The following is a 25,944-nucleotide window of genomic DNA, read 5'->3' on the forward strand; positions in this document are numbered from 1 at the left end:
CAAATCAATTTGCAACTATGCGAATGCATCGCTCCTGTACGATGTAAATAATAAACACCTCTTGTGCACTGCTGCACATTTTGTGCATTCATACATAGTTATGTTTTTTATCTGTTCACACACTTGCATACACTGCGTGTGAACACACAGAACAGCAATCAGATCTGAATTCAACCCTTTGTCTCCTATTCATTTGACTGTTATAGGATCACACTTTCTCAATGTAGTGATTGCAATTAAAATGTCTTGTAGCACCCGAGTCATTATACCAGCAATTCTTTAATTGTGCCTAAACAATGCTTTGTGTCATTTGTCAGCTGTTTAAGCTTCATAAAAATAAATAAAACGGTCAATCAGAGGGAGAGAGTGTCCAGGAGGTGAATTAGTAAGCAGTAAGTTAGAGTCTTGCAGAAGCCAGATGTGTTTATGGTATGGAGTAAATCACACAGAGCCAGAAGAGTGCATTACGGACTTGTTTATATATTTGATTATACAAATATGTTTTGTGGTGTGAAGTATGTTGGGAATCAATATATCGGTAAGGAAATCCACATATATAGTATAACTACAAAAACATGAATAGTACATATAATGCTGTAACACTTCCAGAAATGAAGAATTTTTATTCTAAACCTAAATCACATTTACAGATCACAAAAAAGCACACAGAACCAGGATGCTGTCTGTACGGAGACTCCGGTGATTGTTACGAGCCGTTATACTGAGTATCTGTAAGAAAAAAAAAAAAAAAACATTCTCACAATATAGAGGCAGGTTTTACCCTCAGAAATTACACCGTCTAAGATGTGTGCAACTACAGGGCTACAGTGAAGTCGCACTGGTCAGAGTACTGAAGTTGGGGGGGTTCAAATCTGGGAAGTAAGTTTGTTATATTGTAAATATACAAGAAACATGTCTGTGTAATGTTATAAATACAGGAGTCCGGTAAATGCAGCCCCCCTTTTCCAAGGCTTTTTCTAAACTCTATGTAGCACTGTATGATAAAAATGTAGAAGCTAATTCAATTCAGCACAAAGTTTGGCTGCGCACACCACAGTATTTTCTGGCAGCCAATCATTGCCAATTTTCTAGCGCACCTCTATGGGGTATAAGGTAAAATGATTGTTACAGCCATGTAGTGCCTTCACATGAATGTTACACTCTGCATTGTTGATTGACTCCACCAGTAAGCCCAATCATATGAATTAATTATTCATAATAATTCACAATAAGATGACATACAAATGCTATTTAATAAAACTCAATTATAATACACAAAAACTCAAACTATTAGTTTAAACAGATTGTGATTGTCTCCAATGGATGATACATTATGTGCATTACCATTAGTATTTTATTTATATCCGTAGAAGCACCAGACAGTCTTGGGAATACTGGAGTCGAAACAGCAGCCTCTAGCCAGACAGTCCTTGGAGCTGATGTTGGGATATCCGCAGTCTTTCCTCAGCTTGGGGCTCACAGAGCATCCTGCACACAACAGGAAACACAGCAATGTCATCAGAGGGTACAGCACTACACACATAGATGGTCGGAACCCCACCTACCCAATAACACTGCCCCCCCGTGCTGTACCACTTCTAGCCAAAGGACAGACAGTGACAATTTTCTACCTTGTGTCTCAGACGCCGAACAAGTACTGTAAGTTCCGCTGAGCAGATCAAAAGAATTCTACAAAAGTTTAGGGTAGAGGTGTATGCGTTACTGTGACCATGAGTGGAGGTGCATATAAGTGTGTGTTCTTGCCTGTGCACATAAATAAGGTATTAAAAACGGTGATAATATTCGCATTCCCACCTTGAACAATTACAACAGCAGCTTTATGAAATATCTGCAATGTTTTTTACATTTTATTGCCAGCAAGTCAGTTTGAACAAAACTTCTCTACACACTTATTGGCAGATTCCGAGTCAGACAATTCAGGCTGCATTGAGTCTTTGGACTACAGATGGAGATCTGCATATACTGTATTTTCAGAGTCACCCTCATCTATGTGACCGCTCCGGCCTCTATACATCCACGTGTGACAGTAGCGCCTGCAATATTACCAGCCCTATTCTTGGTGCAAGTTACAGGTGTGAAGTCACCGGGATCTCTGTATACACTTAGCCCTGGAAAGATGGCAACCCCGTCTCCCCAACCACAGTGCACTTATCCCCATGTGTGAGGGCCCAGTATCACTCATTTAGAAGATGCAGCTCAGTCATGTATGACTGGGAAGCAGAGGTGCATTTGCTCATTAGACACATATGGGCAGTACAAAATATTGCAGATGTGGCCACTTGTACTATATACTCTACTTGTGTCTTTGTGGTAAAAACACCATTTAACGTCAGCAAAGATGCAATCTTCACGGTCTGATGTGCGCACTACATTGTTTTTTTTCTGGATTGAGCAGAGCACACATCAGGACAATTGGAAATAACACAATGTATGACAAGAAATTTGGGAGCTCTACTGCAAGTAATCTAACCCTTGACAGTGCCAAATACATAACTGACAACATTGCAAATGTGTCCCAGATACATAGGAAATAGTTTGATATTACCCCCTGGAAATTAACATCAGTTGGCAACCATGTATGAGTGAGCAGTGCTTGCTCTCTATATACTCGCCCATTTGTTTGATCTCAAAAGAAAAAAATAACCAACAGTTAAGCTGTGCATAGACTACACAATTATCTGGCAGACCATTTGTCCAATTGGAATGAAAATCTGGTCATCCATCAACTATTTTTCCTAAACACTGGTAAATGGAGAAAAATTGTCAGACAAGATGGTTAAACCAAATATTCAACCAATTTGTTTGAACAACTATTTTTGTCCATTTTCCAGTGTTTGGGAGTACAGTAAATGGTTGATTGCGATTTGCTCTCATACATTCCCAGATTTTCTTCCAACCAGCCAGATTGGACAGATGGTCTGCCAGATGATTGTGTGTAGTGCAGTGGTTCTCAAACTGTCCTCAGGATCCCAGATAGTTCACATTTTCCAGGTCACCTAGTAGGTGCACAAGTGCATTTAATACTCACTGACCCATTTTAAAAGATCTACAGATGGAGCTATTTATTTCACTAGTGATTCTGTTAGGAAACCTGGAAAACATGTTATGTGTGGAGTCTTGAGGACAGTTTGAGAACCTGTTTATATCTAGTTTAGTGATGGATCTATGTATCTTTATTACTAGTGCATCTCATGACTGAAGGCCCCTATAACTTGTTTTTGGTGACCAACATCCCTATTAACACTACTAAACCACCACAAACTAATTTTCTTGCCCTCTCAATGGACCTCTTCCCCCACTCAACATCTTGGCCACTTTACCCACCAGTGTGATCCTTCTAACATCTCCAGCTCTCCTTTACCCCTGTCTGACCACCATCTTCTCTTTTAGCCTCTCATCTCTTCCCCACACCACGACCCACCGTCAGACGCAATCTGGGATCCCTTGACACCGCTGTCTTGTCTTCCCTTTATAATCTCCTCTATCCACCATGGCCTGCCCCAACCAGGCGGCCACCTTCTATAACTCCACACTTGCCTCTGCACTTGATTCTGGTGTTCACATCTCCTGTTCCCCTCCAACATTCTAAACCCCAACCCTGGCACTCCAAACTTACCAGATTACTTAAAAAAAAATGCTCACTGCTGAGTGTCTCTGGAGGAAATTTCGCTTTCTGGTGGACTACCTTCATTTCAAGTTTGTTTCTCTTCCTATAGCTCTGAACTATCCCTTGCCAAGCAATACTTTTCCATTCACTCATCTCTTCTCAGTCGGCCAATCTCAGACAACTCTAATACTTTCAACACTCTCCTTCACGCCACCCTATTCTCCCACCCTCCCTCCCTGCCATACAAATTGCCTCAATTTTTGAGGAGGAGGCAGCAATCGACACAATCTGCCCTTGCTAGCCCCCTCCTCCACCATTCTCTCCCTCCTACCATCCCACCTTATGCTCCCCCCCACCACAAAGTAAACCATCAACCTATCTTCTCCCGCCTCAACCTGCCCCCCCAGACCCCTTCCATCTCCTCTTCAACCCATCACTCCACTGGTATCTGTCCCACACCATTCAAACATGCTCTTTTCTCCTCTAATCTCAAAAAACCCAACCTTAACCCTTCCTCACCTGCTACCTACCCCTCATCTCTTCTCACATATGCCTCCAAACTACTTGAGCATCTGGTACTCAGCCATCTCACCAGCTACCTCTGATCACTCCATCCTTGATCCTCTTCAAGCTCTGCTTTCGCCCACTCCACTGACACTGATCAAAGTCACCAATTACCTGATTTTGGACAAATCCAGGGGGTCACTTCCCTCTGCTAATACTCCTGGATCTCTGTGCAGCCTTTGACACTGTGGATCATCCTCTCCTCCAGTCAATTGGCCTCTCTAGCATGGTCCTTGCCTGGTTCACCTCTTACCTTGCTAACTAATTATTCTGTCTGCCTTTGGCTCCACCTTACCCACTTCCACCCTCCCTCTTGGTGTCCCCCAAGGTTCTGTCCTTGGAACCTTCTCTTCTCCATATACACCTCTTCCCTGGTTGCGCTCATAAGCTGCTTTGGCCTCCAATACTATATCTAAGCAGATGATATAGAACTATACCTCTACTCTTCCGATCTCTCTCGGGTATCCTGCTGCCTCTCTGCCATCTCCTCTTGGATGTCTGAGTGCACCCTGAAGCTCAACTTGGACAAAACTGAATGCATCATCTTTTCCCCACCCAGAGTCTCCATCCCCCAATATTTCTCACCCTCATCTCCCCCATTCCCCAACTCCACTGCCTGGGCATCACTCTTGACTCCTCCTTGTCCTTTATCCCCCATATCCAATCTCTGGCTCCATCTTGTGGATTCCAGCTATGCAACATCGCTTGCATCCAACTGCCTCTCTGCCATCTCCTCCTGTATATCAGAGCACTCCCTGAAGGTAGTTTGGTTAAATCAGTTTCATTTATCTGAATGATCATTTTTGTATGTTTCCTCATGTTTGGGAGCAAACTATCAATTGTCATTTACTCCCATATATTACCAGATTTTTATTTCAACTAGAAAAGATTGGACAGGAAATCTAAGTGTGTATCTAGCTTAAGAGGTGTGAGCATCAAAACTAATGACTTGTAAGTAACTATACAGCAGCTCTGTACCTTGCGACTTGAAGAAACACCAGTTAACCCCAGGAATGCTTGAGTCAAAGCAACAATTCCTCTTCTTACATTCCGCAGCTCTTATTGTGGGGTAGCCGCAATCCCTTCTGTTGTATGGTTCCACGTTACATTGTCTGTCACTTGCTGTTGATGCAGTAAAGAAACATCCAGAAGTTACAGCAGCTTGAGGTTTCTCTTTAATAAAATGGGACAATTTAGGTAAATCACAGGGCAATTTAGCTATTTTGGTCGACTGACCATTTGGGTTCAGCTGTGTTAAAATCATAGTATTTTTTTTTTATTTTTAGGAACAGTTAATCAAACAGTTGAACAAACTTTGAACAGCTGATAACAGGAAATTTGCACTGAAACAATGGTATTTTCTTATATACTGTCTGGCCATGGCCAAGAATAATGGATACACAAGCAAAACTTACAGCTATGGGCCTAATTCATGTTTGTGCACCATCAAACCCATAATCAATAGCATCACATGCTTCCACTCTACCACTGCACTCTATACACTACCTGTGCTTTTGGGGTAAAAACACCATTTAACCCCAGGAACATTTGAATTAAAGCAGCAGCCTCTGGAATAGCATTCCTTTGCGGTTATCCCGGGAAAACCACAGTCTTCACGCTCTTTGATGTCCACATCACATTGCCGTTTATCTGGATGGAGCAGAGCACACATCAGGACAATAGGAAATATTACAATGCATGACAAGAAAGTTGGGAGCTCTACTGCAAGGACTCTAACCCTTGACAGTGACAAATACTGTATATAATTGCCAACACTGGAAACATGTCCCAGATACATAGAAAACTTTATGTTTGATGAATCTGACTTGGATATACTTTCACATGTAAATACTGCTTTTCCATACATCTTACCACAGAGAAGAAAAACATTAAGAATTGTACTCAATATTCAGAAAAGGGAATTGTTGTGGAGTTGGGATGCAGTGAAGATTTCAGCTGTTGGGATTCCTGCAGTCAGATTACCAACAGCTGGCAATCCATTTGTAGGTATAGCAGATGGGTTTGGTTTAGGCATCACCCGTGGGGTTATGCATTAAGCATTACAGGGGGAATGGTTAGGAATAGACAGTGCAGAAATATACGTTATGGTAAGAACTTACCGTTGAGAACGTGATTTCTCTTATGTCCACAGGTATCCACTGGATAACATTGGGATATTGTCGACGACAGCGAAAATGGCACCAACACGGTCACAAGCTTTCTGGCCTCCCAGGATGCATTGGGGCCTCCACTATATATAGTCCCGCCCACTGACTCAGTCAGATCAGTTCTTTCCACAGAGATCTTAGGCAGGAACATCAGGCAGAGACCTGTTTAGGCGATAAGAACACACATGCACACCCTTCCATACAAGAAGGAAGAGGTTTAATGATTGTCTAGATCCTCAAATCAGATGCGTCAGGGTGGGATCCCTGTGTACATAAGAGAAATCACGTTATCAACGGTAAGTTCTTACCATAACGTATATTTCTCTGGCTAGGTCCACAGGATAACATTGGGATTCCCAAAGCCATTTAGTGGTGGGGACGCTCCAGATTGCACAGGAGGACCTTTTACCCGAAGTCTGCGTCATGAGAGGCAAAAGTATCCAAGGCATAATGTCTGATGAATGTGTTTATGGAAGACCATGTGGCTGCCCTACATATCTGTTCTGCTGAAGCACCCTGCTGTGCTGCCCAAGAAGGACCTACTTTACGTGTAGAGTGTGCAGAGACATTAGCCGGAATAGGGAGATCTGCATGAGAATAAGCTTCTGATATTACCATTCGGAGCCATCTCGCCAGTGTCTGTTTACTGGCAGGCCAACCTCTCCTATGGAATCTGTAGAGGATGAAGAGAGAATCTGTTTTCCTGATGGCACTAGTACGATCTATGTAGATTCTTAAAGCTCGGACTACATCCAGCGACGCTTCTCCCGCAGATAGTCCCGATATCTGAAAAGCTGGGACTACAATCTCTTCATTCAGGTGAAACTTTGATACCACCTTTGGAAGATAACTAGATCTCGTTCTGAGAACTGCTCTGTCTGGAAAAAAAACTTAGGAAAGGAGACTTACATGATAATGCTCCTAAATCTGACATTCTGGCTGACGCCATTACCAGTAAAAAACAAATTTAAACCGTTAACCACTTAAGATCTGCTCTCTCAAGTGGTTCAAACAAAGGACCCTGAAGAAATTGAACTAAATTCAAATCCCAGGGAGCTGCAGGAAGAACAAATGGAGGTTGAATATGTACTACTCCTTGAAAAATCGTACGTACATCCTGTAAATCAGCAATTTTCTGCTGAAACCATACAGTTAACGCTGAGACTTGAACCCACAAGGAAGCAACTTTCAACCCTTTTTCCAATCCTGCCTGAAGGAAATCCAAAATCCTAGCTACTTTAAAAGATCTCGGATTGAAATTTTTTCCAGTACACCAGTGAATATAGGCTTGCCATATTTTATGATCCACACGAGCTGAAGAAGGCTTTCTTGCTCTAAGCATAGTTTGGATTACTTGTTTCGAAAATCCTTTAGCCTCTAAGATATAGAGGTTTCAACAGCCACGCCGTCAAAGATAGGCGATCCAGATGACTGTGACAACAAGGACCCTGCATTAACAGATCTGGACGTTAAGGGAGCAGTATCGGTGCTTCCACGGACATTCTCAACAGATCTGTGTACCAATGCCTTCTTAGCCAGGCTGGAGCTATTAGAATGATTGCTGCTTTTGCCTGTTTTATCTTTCTCACTACTCTGGATAACAGATATTGGAGGGAACAGATATACCAGCTGAAACCTTCATTCTACTGACAGTGCGTCTGCAAGAACCGCTCCTGGGTCCCTTGTTCTCGATCCGTACCTCGGAACTTTGTTGTTTAGACGAGACGCCATATGGTCTATCTCCGGTAGACCCCATCTGTTCACCAGTGTCTGAAACACTTCTGGGTGTAGTGCCCATTCGGTTTCCTGAATGGTGTGCAGACTGAGAAAATCCGCTTCCCAGTTTAGTACACCCGGGACAAATACTGCCGACAATGCTGGGAGATGGAGTTCTGCCCATTTTAGAATGGGAGTTACTTCCTCCATCAGACTCTTGCTGTGAGTTCCTCCTTGATGATTGAGGCATGCTACTGCCGTCGCATTGTCTGAGTGGATCTGGACTGGTCTTCCTTGTAGATTGTCCTTTGCCTGAACTAGAGCCAAGTAAACGGCCCTTATCTCCAACAGATTTATCGGCAGGCGACTTTCCCTTGCGGTTCATTTTCCCTGGAACCATAGGCTTCCGAGTACCGCCGCCCAGCCTTGCAGGCTGGCATCTGTTGTCAGGAAACAGAATGTGTTAGGGTAGTCCTAACTGGCGCTAAGCTGCTCAGATGTAACAGATTTCGGAATAAATGTCACCACATTTAGATCAAGAAATAAAAACCAGCAATTTGAAACACTGTCATACACCACAAGCGCTAAATTGAGATATCACCATAACGTCCCTTTTAGGCTGAGTGACGGATTCTTTCCTCTCAGGTGTATCTCCGATTCAGGTCAATAAAATATAGGATTCCCAGGTATGGATACCATAAAAAAAAAAAAAAAAAAAAAAAAAAAAAAGACAGAACAACAAGGACAACCCAATGTGTAGTAAGTAATATCAAAGCTTATTATCGTTCATATGGTGCTTTTAAATAACTGAAGTTGATTCAAAGCGTACCCCACTCACACTGAAAATGAAAGTGTAAAACACATCAGGGTTTCTTTGTGGGGGTCACCTTCTTTTGTTCATATAACACCCAGTGTGCCAGAAATGGGATCACACAAACTAAAGAGTGACTTGTGATAGTTTCCTGAAGGCAGGAGATGCGTACCCCAACACTCACACTGGATAGACTGGTTACAAACATGTAAAAGGTATCTCTCTCTCCTTCAAGGAAAAAGGACAATCCAGAAATCACGTACCACAACTCACAATTTGAAGAACTGTGAAACTCCTATCAAGGTATCTTTAAATTTTCATATGAGGATCACAGCTGGAAATTTCTGATATGGTCTCCAGGTGTAGGTCATAAATAAAGATAATAGAAACAGCCAATATGTAATAGGTCCTACTGATATTGTGTGATATACACAATATCTCAACAAACTTAGATAGATTTAGGGCACACATGCATCAAGCACTAAAAGCATATAGTGGTTTCTTTATAGTGGAAAATACACGGGGTTCAGACAGACTTCAAGAAGTAAACAGCCAATGCGTACCCCGACACTCACACTCTGGAGGCGGGTGGCAAACTCATAAAGGTATCTTTACTTTTCCCAGAGTGATAGGTGGTCTTGATAAAGGCCCAGATGTGGGCTGAAATGCGTCGACAAACAGGAGTGTGAGTAGCTATTTTATCCGGATTTTTCTAATTTTGTTTTGTTTTTTTAATTAAGTATTTTTTCTGCAAGAGATTACCATCTCTTTGCTGTTTTTACTTACTCTTCATTATTTTATGAACTGCCATGCATGGTTATCCATGCATTTATTTTATTTCCATGTATTGTTAAATAAAATCTGCAACCCCCTTTTTTTACTCACTTTGGTATGAGCATTGCTATTTTTTCTTTTTCTGCGGTTCACGGAATAATACATGACTTAACACACGAGCTGCATTTGTCACTTGAAGCCTAAAGATACCTTGATAGGAGTCTTAACACATCAAACTGAGTTGGGGTACGCCATATTGAATTACCACCTATCACTCTGGGAAAAGTAAAGATACCTTTATGAGTTTGCCACCCGCCTCCAGAGTGTGAGTGTCGGGGTACGCATTGGCTGTTTACTTCTTGAAGTCTGTCTGAACCCCGTGTATTTTCCACTAAAGAAACCGCTATATGCTTTTAGTGCTTGATGCATGTACGCCCTAAATCTAAGTTTGTTGAGATATTGTGTATATCACACTCAATATCAGTAGGACCTATTACATATTGGCTGTTTCTATTATCTTTATTTATGACCTACGCCTGGAGACCATATCAGAAATTTCCAGCTGTGATCCTCATATGAAAATTTAAAGATACCTTGATAGGAGTTTCACAGTTCTTCAAATTGTGAGATGTGGTACGCGATTTCTGGATTGTCCTTTTTCCTTGAAGGAGAGAAAGATACCTTTTACATGTTTGTAACCAGTCTATCGAGTGCGAGTGTTGGGGTACGCATCTCCTGCCTTCTTCAGGAAATCATCACAAGTCACTTTAGTCTGAGTGTGATTCCATTTCTGGCACACTGGGTGTTATATGAACAAAAGAAGGTGACCCCCACAAAGAAACGCTGATGTGTTTTACACTTTCATTTTCAGTGTGAGTGGGGTACGCTTTGAATCCACTTCAGTTATTTAAAGGCACCATATGAACGATAATAAGTTTTGATATTACTTACTACACATTGGTTTGTCCTTGTTATTCTGTCTTTTTTATGGTATCCATACCTGGGAATCCTATATTTTATTGACCTGAATCGGAGATACATCTGAGAGGAAAGAATCAGTCACTCAGCCTAAAAGGGACGTTATGGTGATATCTCAATTTAGCGCTTGTGGTGTATGACAGTGTTTCAAATTGCTGGTTTTTATATCTGTTGTCAGGACTTGCCACTCTTTTATCCAAAAGGGTCTCCCCTTGTTTAAATGGTCTGTCTGTAGCCACCACGCTAGAGACCTTTTTACATTCACTGGAATCTTTATCATCTGCTTCTTTATCGTTTGATGATTTCCGTTCCATTTGGTCAAAATAAGGTGCTGCAATGGTCTGGAGTTGAATTGCGCATATTCCACCATGTCAAAGGTTGATACCATCAGACCCAACAGTCGCATTGCTGCATGGACTGACATTGTCTGGGCTTGCAACGCTTCCTGAGCCATGACCTGCACTTGGACTATCTTTTTCTCTGGTAAGAGAACTTTCTGTAGGCCTGAATCCAATATGGCCCCAAATGAACCATCCGCTGTGACGGATTGAGACGACTTTTCCCAATTTATGAGCCACCCGTGTCTCTGTAAACAAACTATCGTCTGTTGAAGATGGCTCAACAGTAAATCTTGCGACTGTGCCAAGATTAACAGGTCGTCGAGGTATGGGAATATTCTTATCCCTTGTTTGCGCAGACAAGCTGCCATAACCACCATGATCTTGGTAAACACCCTGGGTGCTGTAGCTAGCCCGAAGGGCAGAGCTTGTAACTGGAAATGTTCCTGGAGGATGGCAAACCTGAGGTAACACTGATGTGATAGTGCTATAGGCACATGTAGGTAAGCATCCCATACATCCAGAGATACCATGTAATCTCCCGGTTCCATAGCCAACATTATGGAGCGTAGCGTCTCCATGTGGAACTTTGCGATCCATATGTATTTGTTCAACATTTTCAGATGGAGAATTGGTCGATATGACCCATTTGGTTTCTGGATTAGAAATAGATTGGAGTAAAACCTCTGTCCCCTTTGTGATGGAGGTACTGGGACAATCACACCTGACTGCAGTAATTTTTGGACTGCTTCTTGCAGGGCATTGGCCTTCGACTCTATACAAGACGGGCTGGTGCAAAAAAATCTTTGAGGAGGCTGTCTCCTGAATGGGAAACCATACCCCTGAGATACTACCTTCTGCACCCAGGCATCTGCTGTTGATTGCTGCCATATGTGTGCAAAATGAAGGAGTCGGACCCCAACCCTGGAATCCTCCAGGCGGAGGCCCGTCTCTTCAGGCTGAGGGTTTCTGTTCAGGTTTGGAAGCTGGCTTCTTGCTAGCCCACTGCTTCCTACCCCTGGATTTAAACTGGGGTTGTTTAGGCTCCTCTTTTGCTTTCGCTTTGCCAACGAAAAGAACAAAATTTTAAACCCTTGGATTTAGGGTTATAGGTAGCCGAAAATCTGACCTTTTTCGATTCAGCGTCTGATTCTAGGATATCCGATAAAGGTTTTCCAAATATTATATTACCTACAAAAGGTAATGCTTCCAATTCTTTCTTGGATTCCGCATCTGCCTTCCAGGTACGTAGCCAAATTGCTCGACGAGCGACTACTGTCAAGGCTGAAGCTTTAGAAGCAACTGTACCTACATCAATTGCTGCTTCTTCCAAATACTGGGCAGATTGTCTTAAACAGCAAAAACGATCCTCTTGCTCCCTAGTAGGAGAAGGGATGCTGTTCTCTAGTTCCTCTATCCATTCGCCCATAGCCTTTGCTACCCAGGCCAAAGCCATAGCAGGTCTTACCACTGATCCTACTAAAGAAAAAATATTTTTCAAAAGGCTATCTACCCTTCTGTCTGTGACATCATTTAGTGAGGTAGATGACAGTGGTAAAGCAGATTTATGCACGAGTCGCAGAACATGTGCATCTACTTTTGGAGGAACTTCCCTTTTCGAACAATCCACAGCTGGAAACGAATAATAAGAATCCCATCTTTTAGGAATCAAACTTTTTACTGGGCGCCGCCCAAGACTCATCCATCATTTCCGTCAGCTCATCTGACGCTGGGAATTCAGCTTTCACTGACTTTGTTCATTTAAATACAGGTGCTTTAGATTTTAACACGGTCTTGGCTGGCTCTTCCAACGAGAGAACAGCCTTCACAGCATTAAATAAGCTCAGCTACATCATCTGGAAAAATTTTTTTTATATATACTCCGCGCTATATGTACACTGTAACAGATAAAACTATAGTGTGCACTATAGTTTTATCTGTTACAGTGTACATATAGCACGGAGTATATATAAAAAAATTTTTTCCTGTTCTATAAAGTTGGCAACCTAGCTGGTTGCCGTACTCAGCTGCTGTTGATACACAATTAACTCTTGATAATTAGCGCCGGAAGAATATCAGATAGGGACAGTTGTCCTGATCTGTTTGTTCCTTGAAATCAGCTACATCATCTGAACTAAAACTCTGCGACTGATCATCATACGGAGTCGAATCTATTGTCTCATCGTCTGATGTGTCATCTTGTGTAGTCTGCCACATAGTCGTATCTGTCTTAGTCTTAACTGTCTATTGGTTGCTTGTAGAGGCTACTGGAACCTAGCCGTAGGAAGGGAGCTGCATGTATGGGTTCATAGTGTAACCTAACCCTTGAGGTGGTGCTACTGTAGTTAACTTGTCCGCTATAGAAGATAGAGTCTTTGCGAACATATTCCATGGTGGCTTTGTTGGTGGTTGAACCAACTCCTGTTTTTTACTTCGCTGAAAAGCGAAACAGGTGCACACAAACCCTCATAAGTGACCAATTGATTCATATCAATTACCCCTGACTTACAAGATAAGCATGTTAGGGCTGTAGGAGTGCTTGATAAATTCTCCTCATCACTTTTGCTGCTCACAGACATGGTATTAATCGGTTTACTAACTACACAATTTGTGACTGAAAGTCACCCTATATGTCAATATATAGAGGTGAGATCAATCTTACCACAGTGCACCTGATTTGAGGGTCAGAACAGGACTGACATTACACAGAAAAGTCAGCACACATACTAGCAGTCAGTCACATGCTAAAGCATTAGACATTGTCATATGAGAATACAACCTCCATAACAACTTATACACAAGTAGGAAAATTGTACTTCTGTTTTAACTGGTTCTTTTTTCAACATAACATGCAGAAAAACACAGTAATACAGGTCTCATATGCAATAGGTACTAAAAATTAACAATCCATACTAAGAAGTAGAAGGAATTTTTAGCACTGTATACCCTGCCTCCGGAGAGCGGGATACAGGGAGACTCACCACACTTCCATATCCAAGCAAAGACGCTCGTAAGACGCCGAGTGGATTCAGACGCTACTGGTGTACACTGGCGCTCTTCATAACTGATAACGGACACGGACGCTCACTGACTGACACGGACGCTGAGCGACTCTACGTGCATGCAGACGCTAAGGCCTGCGACTCGGTCTGGGCGGGTTTATATCCAGTGTACACAACCGCAGCATCTAAGCTGCGACCGAGTACCCTCGTGGTAGCATCTGAGCCGGAAGTGAGGTCATTTAGTTCATGAAACGAGGGACACGTGGAAACTGGCCATGAACTCGGAGGAGGGGCAGCCAGGAGAGCGTCTGAATCCCCCTGTTGACTTAGACTCCCAGGATCGTGGCCTCTACCTAGTCCTGGTGCCTATGATCCCTGGAGCATATCGCTGTCACACTCGAGATGTTCGGCGCATCAACACACTGTTTGTAGTCTCCACCAAATCAGTGTAGCTGTGTCCTGACCCCTCTAGTAAGAGGAAGTCCATAGACTCACCGTTTCCCCATGCTCCGGCCACAGCCTGGTTACGTCTGCTGGACCTGCTAGAACATCCGATACAGACGCCCGTCGAGACAGCACTGATACCCGAAGGTAAGCGTTGTTGCGACCTGGTGGGGAGTTGTTGGAGCGACTCTTTCTAGTATGCGTAAAAGACGCGGTTAAGAAAAGTCGCTAAAAAAAAAATATAGTAAGTCTATAAAAATAAAATAAAAGCTTGAGGTTGCTCTCACAGCAGCCCTGTGACCATGCGGCTTCCTGCCGCCCCAAGCAAAAAACTGATCTGACTGAGTCAGTGGGCGGGACTATATAGTGGAGGCCCCAATGCATCCTGGGAGGCCAGAAAGCTTGTGACCGTGTTGGTGCCATTTTCACTGTCGCTCGACAATATCCCAATGTTATCCTGTGGATAATCCTGTGGACCCAGCCAGAGAAAGTGACATTAGGTTTTGGCACCACCGATGGGATGTTAGTGTCAGGCACTAAGAGGGAAGGTTAGGGTTAGGCTGCGGAAATGGATGGTTAGTGTTAGGGTGTAGGGGAGAGAGGGGAACACTCAGAAATTACACTATCAGGATGCCGGCAATGGTATTCTGACTGCTGGTATCCCATCAGCTGGGATATACTGAATACATGGAGTTGGTCATTTTTGAAAAGGACAATGGAAGGAAGAACAATTTCCAGATACTTTTCTTTATAACTTACAGTCCCCAGGAACTTCACATCAGTTGGCAACTATGCATGAGTGGGCGGTGGTTGCTCTCTATCTGCCTGCCCATATGTGTGACATCATACAAGAAATAGCATAACTAACAGTTATCCTGGGCATACACTATACAATTATCTGGCAAGCCATCTATCCAACCTGTCTGGTTGGAATGAAAATCTGGTAATGTATAGGAGCAAATGCCAATTAACCATTTGCTCCCAAACACTGGAAAATGGACAAAACTATTTTTGCAATCAAACTAGTTAAACAAGTTTTAACCAATTAGTTGAATGACCATTTTGCAGTGTTTGGGAGTAAATGGTTTATTGTCATCTGCTCTCAGATTACCAGATTTCCATCCCAAACAGCCAGTGTTGGACAGATGGTTTGCCAGATAATTATATAGTGCATACCAATGCTCTAACTAGACTTTTTGATGCCCTGTGGCAGAGAGAGAATTGGCGTGCCCTGCCCCCCCCCCCTCCCATTCATTTTTGCAATAGGGACATAAAGCACATGCCCCATGGGGAGGGGGCATGACAAGATTGATACCAGAGAAAGCCCACTCTCTCCATATCTATATACACTCTTTATTAAATAACATTTCATTGTACTGCCATATCCAGGATTCAAACCTATAACCTATTAAATTCTAACCAAACACCCTCATACTCATTGAGCCATTTGATCCTGCATAAAAACTATGAACACTATGAAGCTACTGGTACTTTGTAAACAAACAATCTATATAGTATGCAGCCACACATCCAATCTCTTGCAGCCACGCACTACATAGATCTGCTCAGCAACAATGCTGATCATTGTTTTCATGAAGTACATGGTAAGCTTCAAATAGTTAAAATTAGAGTTTAGAATGATCTACCTTTCTATGCAAGGGCAAATATAGCTCAGTGAATAGATTGACTGTAAGGCCACAGGCAATGGGTTTGAATCCTGGACAGTGTGACTGAATAACAAAGAAATCATAAGTAGAGTTCATTAATGTTGTATAGTTATTAGCAACAGAAGAGGTCAGGGTAAGACAGGAGAGATCAGGAGATGCTGGGCTTCAAAAATATGGAAGATGCAAGTGAAAGTAATAACAGATAATCGTCAAGTGCCATTAACAGCGCCCGCTACCCTGCAATGCTGTGTTCTGTCCCCCCTCCGCACACACTGATTGATCCATGTACCTGGAAGGCTTTATCACCCATGTACATGTCAAAGTCGAAAAATATCATGCTTCACATTGCCATATACTAACCCCAATGCACATGCCCGCTGCTCGTGCATTCAGTCTGCCGTTTGTGCACATGTCCGCAAATTGCGTACACTCGCTCCGGCGATTACGCGCGGTATATGCGTATTTACGGTAGAGTTTATGAGCTTGTAGCGGGCGACTCGTTTATAGCATAGTTAACTAAAATAGTGCGTTTTGTAGATAATATTCCCTTTAATAATGTCTGCAAGTATGTTTAGTGTAAATGGTTCGTGGACATGGGAATTCCTCTTTGCATGATACGAAGGGTCTGACAAAGGTTGAACAGTAGTGTCTAGTACCTAACTGAAGAGTATTTTGTTGGAAACATTCCGGTGTTGGTTAGGAAGAGATTAATCGCTCCTGCGTATAGTTATGTCTATAAGAAGTTTATGGACATTTACTGTATTTGCAGTTCATTATCCATGCGGCGGGAATCCTGTGGATACCTCCCACCTGAGCAGTTTGAAATAGTCACAGCCCACCTGTTCGAATCCACCTATGACCTTTTGTTATAATGCAGAGGGACATTCCTGTGTCCAATGAACAATGAGATTATAGGACCATTGTATTGTACAGTATACTGTGTATATAAAGACCCCCATAGCCAGACCAGCTCACTTCTCTCCACAAAGGTTTTCCCCGTGATGACTGAGAGCTGGTTTCCAGATAGCGCCTGCGAATCATTCCCACGTGTGTAAGTTTCTCTGTGGCCATTTCGTTACTCTGTGTGTATGCAATTGTTCTCTTGTTGTTATCCTATAAGTGTTTGCCATTTATTCTCTTTGTGTTTATTCTATTTGTGATCGTTCGCCAGTGTTTAGATTTCTGTTTAGTTATTGTGTTTAGGTATTAATGTCAGGTCTGTAGTGTATAAGCTGTAAACTGTATTTCTTTTTCCCTTTTACATACTAAAAATCATCTAGTAAGGTGTTGGAACCTTAACAAGTGTTTGTGTGTTTCACCATTTATTACTAAGGGTTTCTGAGCATCTCAATCGCTCAAACAGCTGGCTTAAATACTAAGGTTAATCAGTGTTATATCGTTACAGTATCACGGTATTAAGGTTTACAGTGTAAGCATATTCTGTTTAAGGTTTAAAAAGGTTATTGTCTGTGTGTACACTCGCTGTGTGTATTCCGTACACCCAGCGCAGCGTGTGTACGTAACTTGCGTACCACGTGCGAGGTCTTTGTACGCAAATAGCGTACAAAGTGCGTAGCACGTGGTTTAGCGGCCATTACGGCTACACTGTATTAGTAAATAGCTTATGTTAAAAGGTAAATATTTAGCTTTATCATACATCATGACTGAATTCCAATACATTTTTTATTATGTTGCTATTTACGTTGGATATACTAATATTTTCTGTCCAATCTGGCCATTTGGAACAAAAATCTGCTAATATCTGGGAGCAAATGACAATCAACTATTTGCTCCTAAAGTCCAGAAAACATACAATAAAAGGTAGTTTGGTTAAATCAGTTTCATTTATCCAATTTATCTGAATGATCAATTTTGTAGGTTTCCTCGTGTTTGGGAGCAAATGTCAATTGTCATTTACTCCCACATATTACCAGGTTTTTGTTTCAACTAGAAAAGATTGGACATGTAATCTAGGTGTATATCCAGCTTAAGAGGTGTGAGCATCATAAAACTAATGACTTGTGAGTAACTATACAGCAGCTCCATACCTTGTGACTTGAAGAAACACCAGTTAACCCCAGGAATGCTGGAGTCAAAGCAACAATTCCTCTTCTTACATTCTGCAGCACTTATTGTGGGGTAGCCGCAATCCCTTCTGTTGTATGGTTCCACGTTACATTGTTTGTCACTTGCTGTTGATGCAGTAAGGAAACATCTAGAAGTTACAGCAGCTTAAGGTTTCTCTTTAATGAAATGGGGCAATTTAGGTAGATCACAGGGCAATTTAGCTCTTTTGGTCAACTGACCGTTTGGGTTCAGCTGTGTTAAAAATCACAAAGTATCTTTTTTTTTTTTTTTTAGAAACAGTTAAACAAACTTTGAACAGCTGATAGCAGGAAATTTGCACTAAAATAATGGTATTTTCTTATATACTGTCTGGCTATGGCTAAGAATAAGGGATACACAAGCAAAACTTACAGCTATGGGCATAATTCATGTTTATGCACCATCAAATCTGTAATCCATAGCATTACATGCTCCCACTCGACTCTATACTCTACCTGTGCTTTTGGGGTAAAAACACCATTTAACCCCAGGAACATTTGAATTAAAGCAGCAGCCTCTGGAATAGCATTCCTTAGCACTTATCCCGGGAAATCCACAATCTTCCCGCTCTGTGATGTCCACACTACATTGCTGTTTATCTGGATTGAGCAGAGCACACATCAGGACATAAGAAATATTACAATGCATGACAAGAAAGTTAGGCGCTCTACTGCAAGTACTCTAACCCTTGACAGTGCCAAATATCTCATTGTCAACATTGCAAACATGTCCCAGATACATAGAAAACACGCAGTAATGTTTGATGAATCTGACTTAAATTATATCTTTTCACATGTAAATACTTTTCCATATATCTTACCACAGAAAATAAGAAAAACACTTCTGGTGCCTATACACTTGTGCATTGCACCGGCATTTCAGAACTGCCAAAGTGATTACCATGCGATCGATTGCATGGTAATCACGTGATCGGCATGTCACCACCGAGTGGGAACCACACACAATCGCACTGTGAGGTGAGAAATTTTAAGTGCAGCACATACTATCTTGAGATGCGACATTTGAGAGGCGTGCCCACGCATCAAGTCTCAAGGTACCTAAAATGTGCATACAATTCATCGATTTCTCACAGATGAGGTCGAAATCAAAGGATAGCACCTAATATCTCACAAGTGTATGGGCACCATAAGAATTGTACTCAATATTCAGAAAAAGGAATTATTGTGGAGTTCGGTTGGGATGCAGTGATGACAGCTGTTGGAATTCCTGCGGTTGGATTGCCGACAGCTGGCAATCCTTTTGTAGATATAGCAGATGGGTTAGGCTTAGGACTAGGGGAGTTAGGTTTAGGTGTCACCCGTGGGGTTAGGCTGTGGGAAGGTGGGGTTAGGCACTATGGGGGTATGGTTAGGATTAGGCTGCATGGAAGGTGACATTAGGTTTAGGCACAACAGATGGGATGTTTGTGTCAGGCACTAAGAGGGAAGGTTAGGGTTAGGCTGCGGAAAGGGATGGTTAGTGTTGGGGTGTAGGGGAGAGAGGGGAACACTCAGGATTTACACTATCAGGATGCTGGCAATGGTATTCTGACTGCTGGCATCCCATCAGCCGGGATATCATACTGAATACATGGAGTTAGTCAATTTTCTTTTTGAAACTAGGTACAATGGGAGGAAGAACAATTTCCAGATACTTTTCTTTATAACGGAGATTACCCTCCTGGAACTTCACATCAGTTGTCAAAAATGCATGAGCGGATGGTGCTAGCTCTTTATCTGCAGGCCCATTTGTGTGACATCATACAAGAGAGATCATTACGGACAGTTATCCTGGGCATACACTATACAATTATCTGGCAGGCTATCCATCCAATCTGTCTGGTTGGAATGAAACATATAAGAGCGAAGGTCAATTAACAATTTGCTCCCAAACACTGGAAAAAAAAACAAACCAAACACTATATAATCAAACTGGTTAAACCAATTAGTTTGAATGACCATTTTCCCGTTTTTGGGAGTAAATAGTTTGTCCTCAGATACCAGATTTCCATTCCAACCAGCCAGTGTTGGACAGATGGTTTGCCAGATAATTATATAGTGCATACCCAGCTTTACTGATGGATCTATGTACCTGGAAGGCTTTATCACCTATGTACCTCATGACTGAAAATTCAACAAATTATTATGTTACTATATAAGTTGGATGCACTCTAATACTTTCTATCCAATCTGGCTGTTTGGAACAAAAATCTGCTAATATCTGGGAGCAAATGACAATCAACTCTTTGCTCCTAAAGTACAGAAACATACAATAAATGTAGCTTGGATACATTGGCTAAATGAAACTGACTCAACCAATTAATCTGAATTATCACTTTTGTATGTTTTCCAATGTTTGGGAGCAAATGGTCAATTGTCATTTACTCCCACATATTAACAGATTTTTGGTTCAACTAAAAAAACATTGGACAGATAATCTGTAAGTGTGTAGGGCACTTCTGTGTGTATCCATCTTAAGAGGTGTGAGCATCATAACTAGGACTTGTGAATTATACAGCAGCTCCATACCTTGTGACTTGGAGAAGAAACACCAGTTAACCCCAGGAATGCTAGAGTCAAAGCAACAATTCCTTTCCTTACATTCCATAGCACTTATTGTGGGGTAGCCACAATCCCTTCTGTTGTATGGTTCCACTTTACATTGTTTCTGGTCACTTGCTGTTGATGCAATAAGGAAACATCCAGAAGTTATAGCAGCTCATGGTTTCTTTTTATTAAAATGGTGCAATTTAGCTCCCTTGGTCAACTGATCATTTAGGTTCAGCTGTATTAAAAATCAAAGTATAATTTTTTTTTTTTTTTTTTTAGGAACAGTTAATCAAACTTTGAACAACCACTGATAACAGGAAACTTCCACTTAAACAATGGCATTTTCATATATTATGTCTGACCATGGCGAAGAATAAGGGATGCACAAGAAAATCTCTTCGCACTATGGGTCCAATTCATGTTCACTATATAATCTGTAATCCATAGCATTACATGCTCCCGCTCTACCACTGCACTCTATACTTTACCTATGTTTTTGGGGTAAAAACACCATTTAACCCCAGGAATGTTTGAATTAAAGCAGCAGCCTCTGGAATAGCATTCCTTAGCACTTATCCCAGGAAATCCGCAATCTTCACGCTCTGTGATGTCCACACTGCATTGCTGTTTACCCGGACGGAGCAGAGCACACAGTACCAGTACATAGGAAATATTACAATGCATGATCAGAAAGCTGGGAGCTCTACTGCAAAGCCTCTAACCCTTGACAGTGCCAAACACATAGGGACTAATTCAGAACTGACTGCAGCAGCAAATTTATTAGCCAATGGGCAAAACCATGTGTACTGCAGGGGGGCAGATATAACATGTGCAGAGAGAGTTAGATTTGGGTGGGGTGTGTTCAAACTAAAATCTAAATTGCAGGGTAAAAATAAAGCAGCCAGTATTTATCCTGCACAGAAACATTATAACCCACCCAAATCTAACTCTCTGCAAATGTTATATCTGCCCCCCCCCCCCCCTGCAGTGCACATTGTTTTTCCCATTAGCTAACAAGTTTGCTGCATCCAGAAGTTACAGCAGCTTAATGTTTCTTTTTACAGAAGGTTCTGCAACTTAAATTACTTTAGTGAAATACTGTAATAATAACAGTTACAGGGATAAGTCCACATATTGTAGGTAGATTTATTGTTAGTGGTTAACTGCCCAAATTAAATCCTATGCCATAGTTCCCATTACAGTCCAGGTTTTAAGGATATCCATGTTTGAGCACAGGTGACTTAATTAGTACTTCGGTCAATGTGAATTAACCATCTGGACTCAAGCATTGTTATCCTTAAAACCTGGGGGTATATTTACTAGAGTTCAAATTTTGGATAATTTCAGACCGATTTAGGATCGATCTTAATCGATGTTGAGCTTCCAGGTTGAAAAAAAACACACATTTACTAATATTTAAAAATGTATATAAAAAAAATCATCTATTCGTAAATGTTTGTTTTAACCTTGGAACCCCAACATCGATTAAGATCTTGATCTGAAATTGACCAACATCGACAAAAATTTACCAAAATCAACCTTTAGTAAATATACTCCCTGTAGTGTAATGAAACTGCCCTAAGAGGCTGATTCTGAGTTTGGAGAAAAGCAGAAAAAGCTACTTACTTTGTAGATGGAACAAACCATGTTGCACTGCATGGGGGGTCATTCAGGTGCGGACGCAAAGTGACGGTAGTATGCATATTGATCAATGTTTTCACAGTGCACATGTATATAAGACATAGGGCCTAATTCAGGTTGGATCGCAATATGCATTCCAACCGCAAAAACTATGAAGAGGATGCGGGTGCATGCGCAGAAAATGAGAAACACCTCTCCCTGACAATCAGGCAGAGGCATTCGCAGGGCGGTGGGTGGCAACAAGTGATGTGCACCGGAAATTTTTCAGGTTTTGTGTTTTGGTTTTGGATTCGGTTCCGCGGCCGTGTTTTGGATTCGGACTCGTTTTGGCAAAACCTCCCTGAAATTTTTTTGTCGGATTCGGGTGTGTTTTGGATTCAGGTGTTTTTTTACAAAAAACCCTCAAAAACAGCTGAAATCATAGAATTTGGGGGTCATTTTGATCCCATAGTATTATTAACCTCAATAACCATAATTTCCACTCATGTTCAGTCTATTCTGAACACCTCACACCTCACAATATTATTTTTAGTCCTAAAATTTGCACCGAGGTCGCTGCATGACTAAGCTAAGCAACCCAAGTGGCCGACACAAACACCTGGCCCATCTAGGAGTGGCACTGCAGTGTCAGACAGGATGGCACTATAAAAAATAGTCCCCAAACAGCACATGATGCAGAGAAAAAAAGAGGCGCAATGAGGTAGCTGTGTGACTAAGCTAAGCGACCCAAGTGGCCGACACAAACACCTGGCCCATCTAGGAGTGGCACTGCAGTGTCAGACAGGATGGCACTTCAAAAAATAGTCCCCAAACAGCACATGATGCAAAAAAAATTGAAAGAAAAAAGAGGTGCAAGATGGAATTGTTCTTGGGCCCTCCCACCCACCCTTATGATGTATAAACAGGACATGCACACTTTAACAAACCCATCATTTCAGCCACAGGGTCTGCCACACGACTGTGACTGAAATGACTGGTTGGTTTGGGCCCCCACCAAAAAAGAAGCAATTGATCTCTCCTTGCACAAACTGGCTCTACAGAGGCAAGATGTCCACCTCCTCCTCATCATCCGATTCCTCACCCCTTTCACTGTGTACATCCCCCTCCTCACAGATTATTAATTCGTCCCCACTTTAATCCACCATCTCAAGTCCCTGTGTACTTTCTGGAGGCAATTGCTGGTGAATGTCTCCACGGAGGAATTGATTATAATTCATTTTGATGAACATCATCTTCTCCACATTTTCTAGAAGTAACCTCGTACGCCGATTGCTGACAAGATGAGCGGCTGCACTAAACACTCTTTCGGAGTACACACTGGAGGGGGGGCAACTTAGGTAGAATAAAGCCAGTTTGTGCAAGGGCCTCCAAATTGCCTCTTTTTCCTGCCAGTATACGTACGGACTGTCTGACGTGCCTACTTGGATGCGGTCACTTATATAATCCTCCACCATTCTTTCAATCGTGACAGAATCATATGCAGTGACAGTAGACGACATGTCAGTAATCGTTGGCAGGTCCTTCAGTCCGGACCAGATGTCAGCACTCGCTCCAGACTGCCCTGCATCACCGCCAGCGGGTGGGCTCGGAATTCTTAGCCTTTTCCTCGCAGCCCCAGTGCGGGAGAATGTGAAAGAGGAGCTGTTGACGGGTCACGTTCCGCTTGACTTGACAATTTTCTCACCAGCAGGTCTTTGAACCTCTGCAGACTTGTGTCTGCCGGAAAGAGAGATACAACATAGGTTTTAAATCTAGGATCGAGCACGGTGGCCAAAATGCAGTGCTCTTATTTCAACAGATTGAGCCTGATGAGGGGAATGACCTGACTCAGGCTGGCAGTGTCTGAACTGACTTCACGTGTGGCAAGTTCACAACGTTGCACAACGTTGAAATTATTCTCCACTGCGCGTTGATTCAGGTGCATTCCCCCTCCTTTGCCTATATCGTAGGTAGCTGTATAGGCTTGAATGGCCTTTTGCTGCTCCTCCATCCTCTGAAGCATATAGAGGGTTGAATTCCACCTCGTTACCACCTCTTGCTTCAGATGATGGCAGGGCAGGTTCAGGAGTGTTTGCTGGTGCTCCAGTCTTCGGCACGCGGTGGCTGAATGCTGAAAGTGGCCCGCAATTCTTCGGGCCACCGACAGCATCTCTTGCACGCCCCTGTCGTTTTTTAAATAATTCTGCACCACCAAATTCAATGTATGTGCAAAACATGGGACGTGCTGGAATTTGCCCACATGTAATGCACGCACAATATTGGTGGCGTTGTCCGATGTCACAAATCCCCAGGAGAGTCCAATTGGGGTAAGCCATTCTGCGATGATGTTCCTCAGTTTCCGTAAGAGGTTGTCAGCTGTGTGCCTCTTCTGGAAAGCGGTGATACAAAGCGTAGCCTGCCTAGGAACGAGGTGGCGTTTGCGAGATGCTGCTACTGGTGCCGCCGCTGCTGTTCTTGCTGCGGGAGGCAATACATCTACCCAGTGGGCTGTCACAGTCATATAGTCCTGAGTCTGCCCTGCTCCACTTGTCCACATGTCCGTGGTTAAGTGGACATTAGGAACAACTGCATTTTTTAGGACACTGGTGACTCTTTTTCTGACATCTGTGTACATTTTCGGTTTCGCCTGCCTAGGGAAATGGAACCTAGATGGTATTTGGTACCGGGGACACAGTATCTTAATCAATTCTCTAGTTCCCTGTGAATTAACGGTGGATACCGGAACCACGTTTCTCACCACCCAGGCTGACAAGACCTGAGTTATCCGCTTTGCAGCAGGATGACTGCTGTGATATTTCATCTTCCTCGCAAAGGACTGTTGGACAGTCAATTGCTTACTGGAAGTAGTACAAGTGGTCTTCCGACTTCCCATCTGGGATGACGATCGACTCCCAGCAGCAACAACAGCAGCGCCAGCAGCAGTAGGCATTACACTCAAGGATGCATCGGAGGAATCCCAGGCAGAAGAGGACTCGTCAGACTTGCCAGTGACATGGCCTGCAGGACTATTGGCTTTCCTGTGTAAGGAGGAAATTGACACTGAGGGAGTTGGTGGTGTGGTTTGCAGGAACTTGGTTACAAGAGGAAGGGATTTAGTTGTCAGTGGACTGCTTCCGCTGTCACCCAAAGTTTTTGAACTTGTCACTGACTTCTGATGAATGCGGTCCAGGTGACGTATAAGGAAGGATGTTCCTAGGTGGTTAACGTCCTTACCCCTACTTATTACAGCTTGACAAAGGCAACACACGGCTTGACACCAGTTGTCCGCATTTCTGTTGAAATAATTCCACACCGAAGAGGTGATTTTTTTTGTATTTTGACCAGGCATGTCAATGGCCATATTCGTCCCACGGACAACAGGTGTCTCCCCGGGTGCCTGACTTAAACAAACCACCTCACCATCAGAATCCTCCTTGTCAATTTCCTCCCCAGTGCCAGCAACACCCATATCCTCATCCTGGTGTACTTCAACAGTGATATCTTCAATTTGACTATCAGGAACTGGGCTGCGGGTGCTCATTCCAGCACTTGCAGGGGGCGTGCAAATGGTGGAAAGCG

General features: G+C 42.7%; 1 protein-coding gene across 3 annotated transcripts; it reads right to left on the reverse strand.

The window, feature by feature from the left end:
- Window positions 1-460: 460 nt before the first annotated feature.
- LOC135050277 (integumentary mucin C.1-like) lies at window positions 461-21,501 on the reverse strand. Of its 3 annotated transcripts, XM_063956663.1 has the most exons (8): window positions 21,234-21,501; window positions 20,725-20,874; window positions 18,652-18,795; window positions 18,139-18,282; window positions 5,699-5,842; window positions 5,171-5,314; window positions 1,345-1,488; window positions 461-729 (listed from the first exon to the last, which is right to left on the reverse strand). In XM_063956663.1, exons 1-7 carry the CDS (start codon window positions 21,427-21,429, stop codon window positions 1,355-1,357), a joined length of 1,056 nt encoding a protein of 351 aa, XP_063812733.1. In that variant the 5' UTR covers window positions 21,430-21,501; the 3' UTR covers window positions 461-729; window positions 1,345-1,354. The 3 variants fall into 3 exon arrangements, with proteins under 3 accessions (XP_063812733.1, XP_063812734.1, XP_063812735.1); XM_063956664.1 differs by lacking the exon at window positions 18,652-18,795; XM_063956665.1 differs by lacking the exon at window positions 5,171-5,314.
- Window positions 21,502-25,944: the final 4,443 nt, after the last annotated feature.

This window comes from Pseudophryne corroboree, chromosome 2 (assembly GCF_028390025.1).
Source record: "Pseudophryne corroboree isolate aPseCor3 chromosome 2, aPseCor3.hap2, whole genome shotgun sequence".
Taxonomy (NCBI): Eukaryota; Metazoa; Chordata; class Amphibia; order Anura; family Myobatrachidae; genus Pseudophryne; species Pseudophryne corroboree.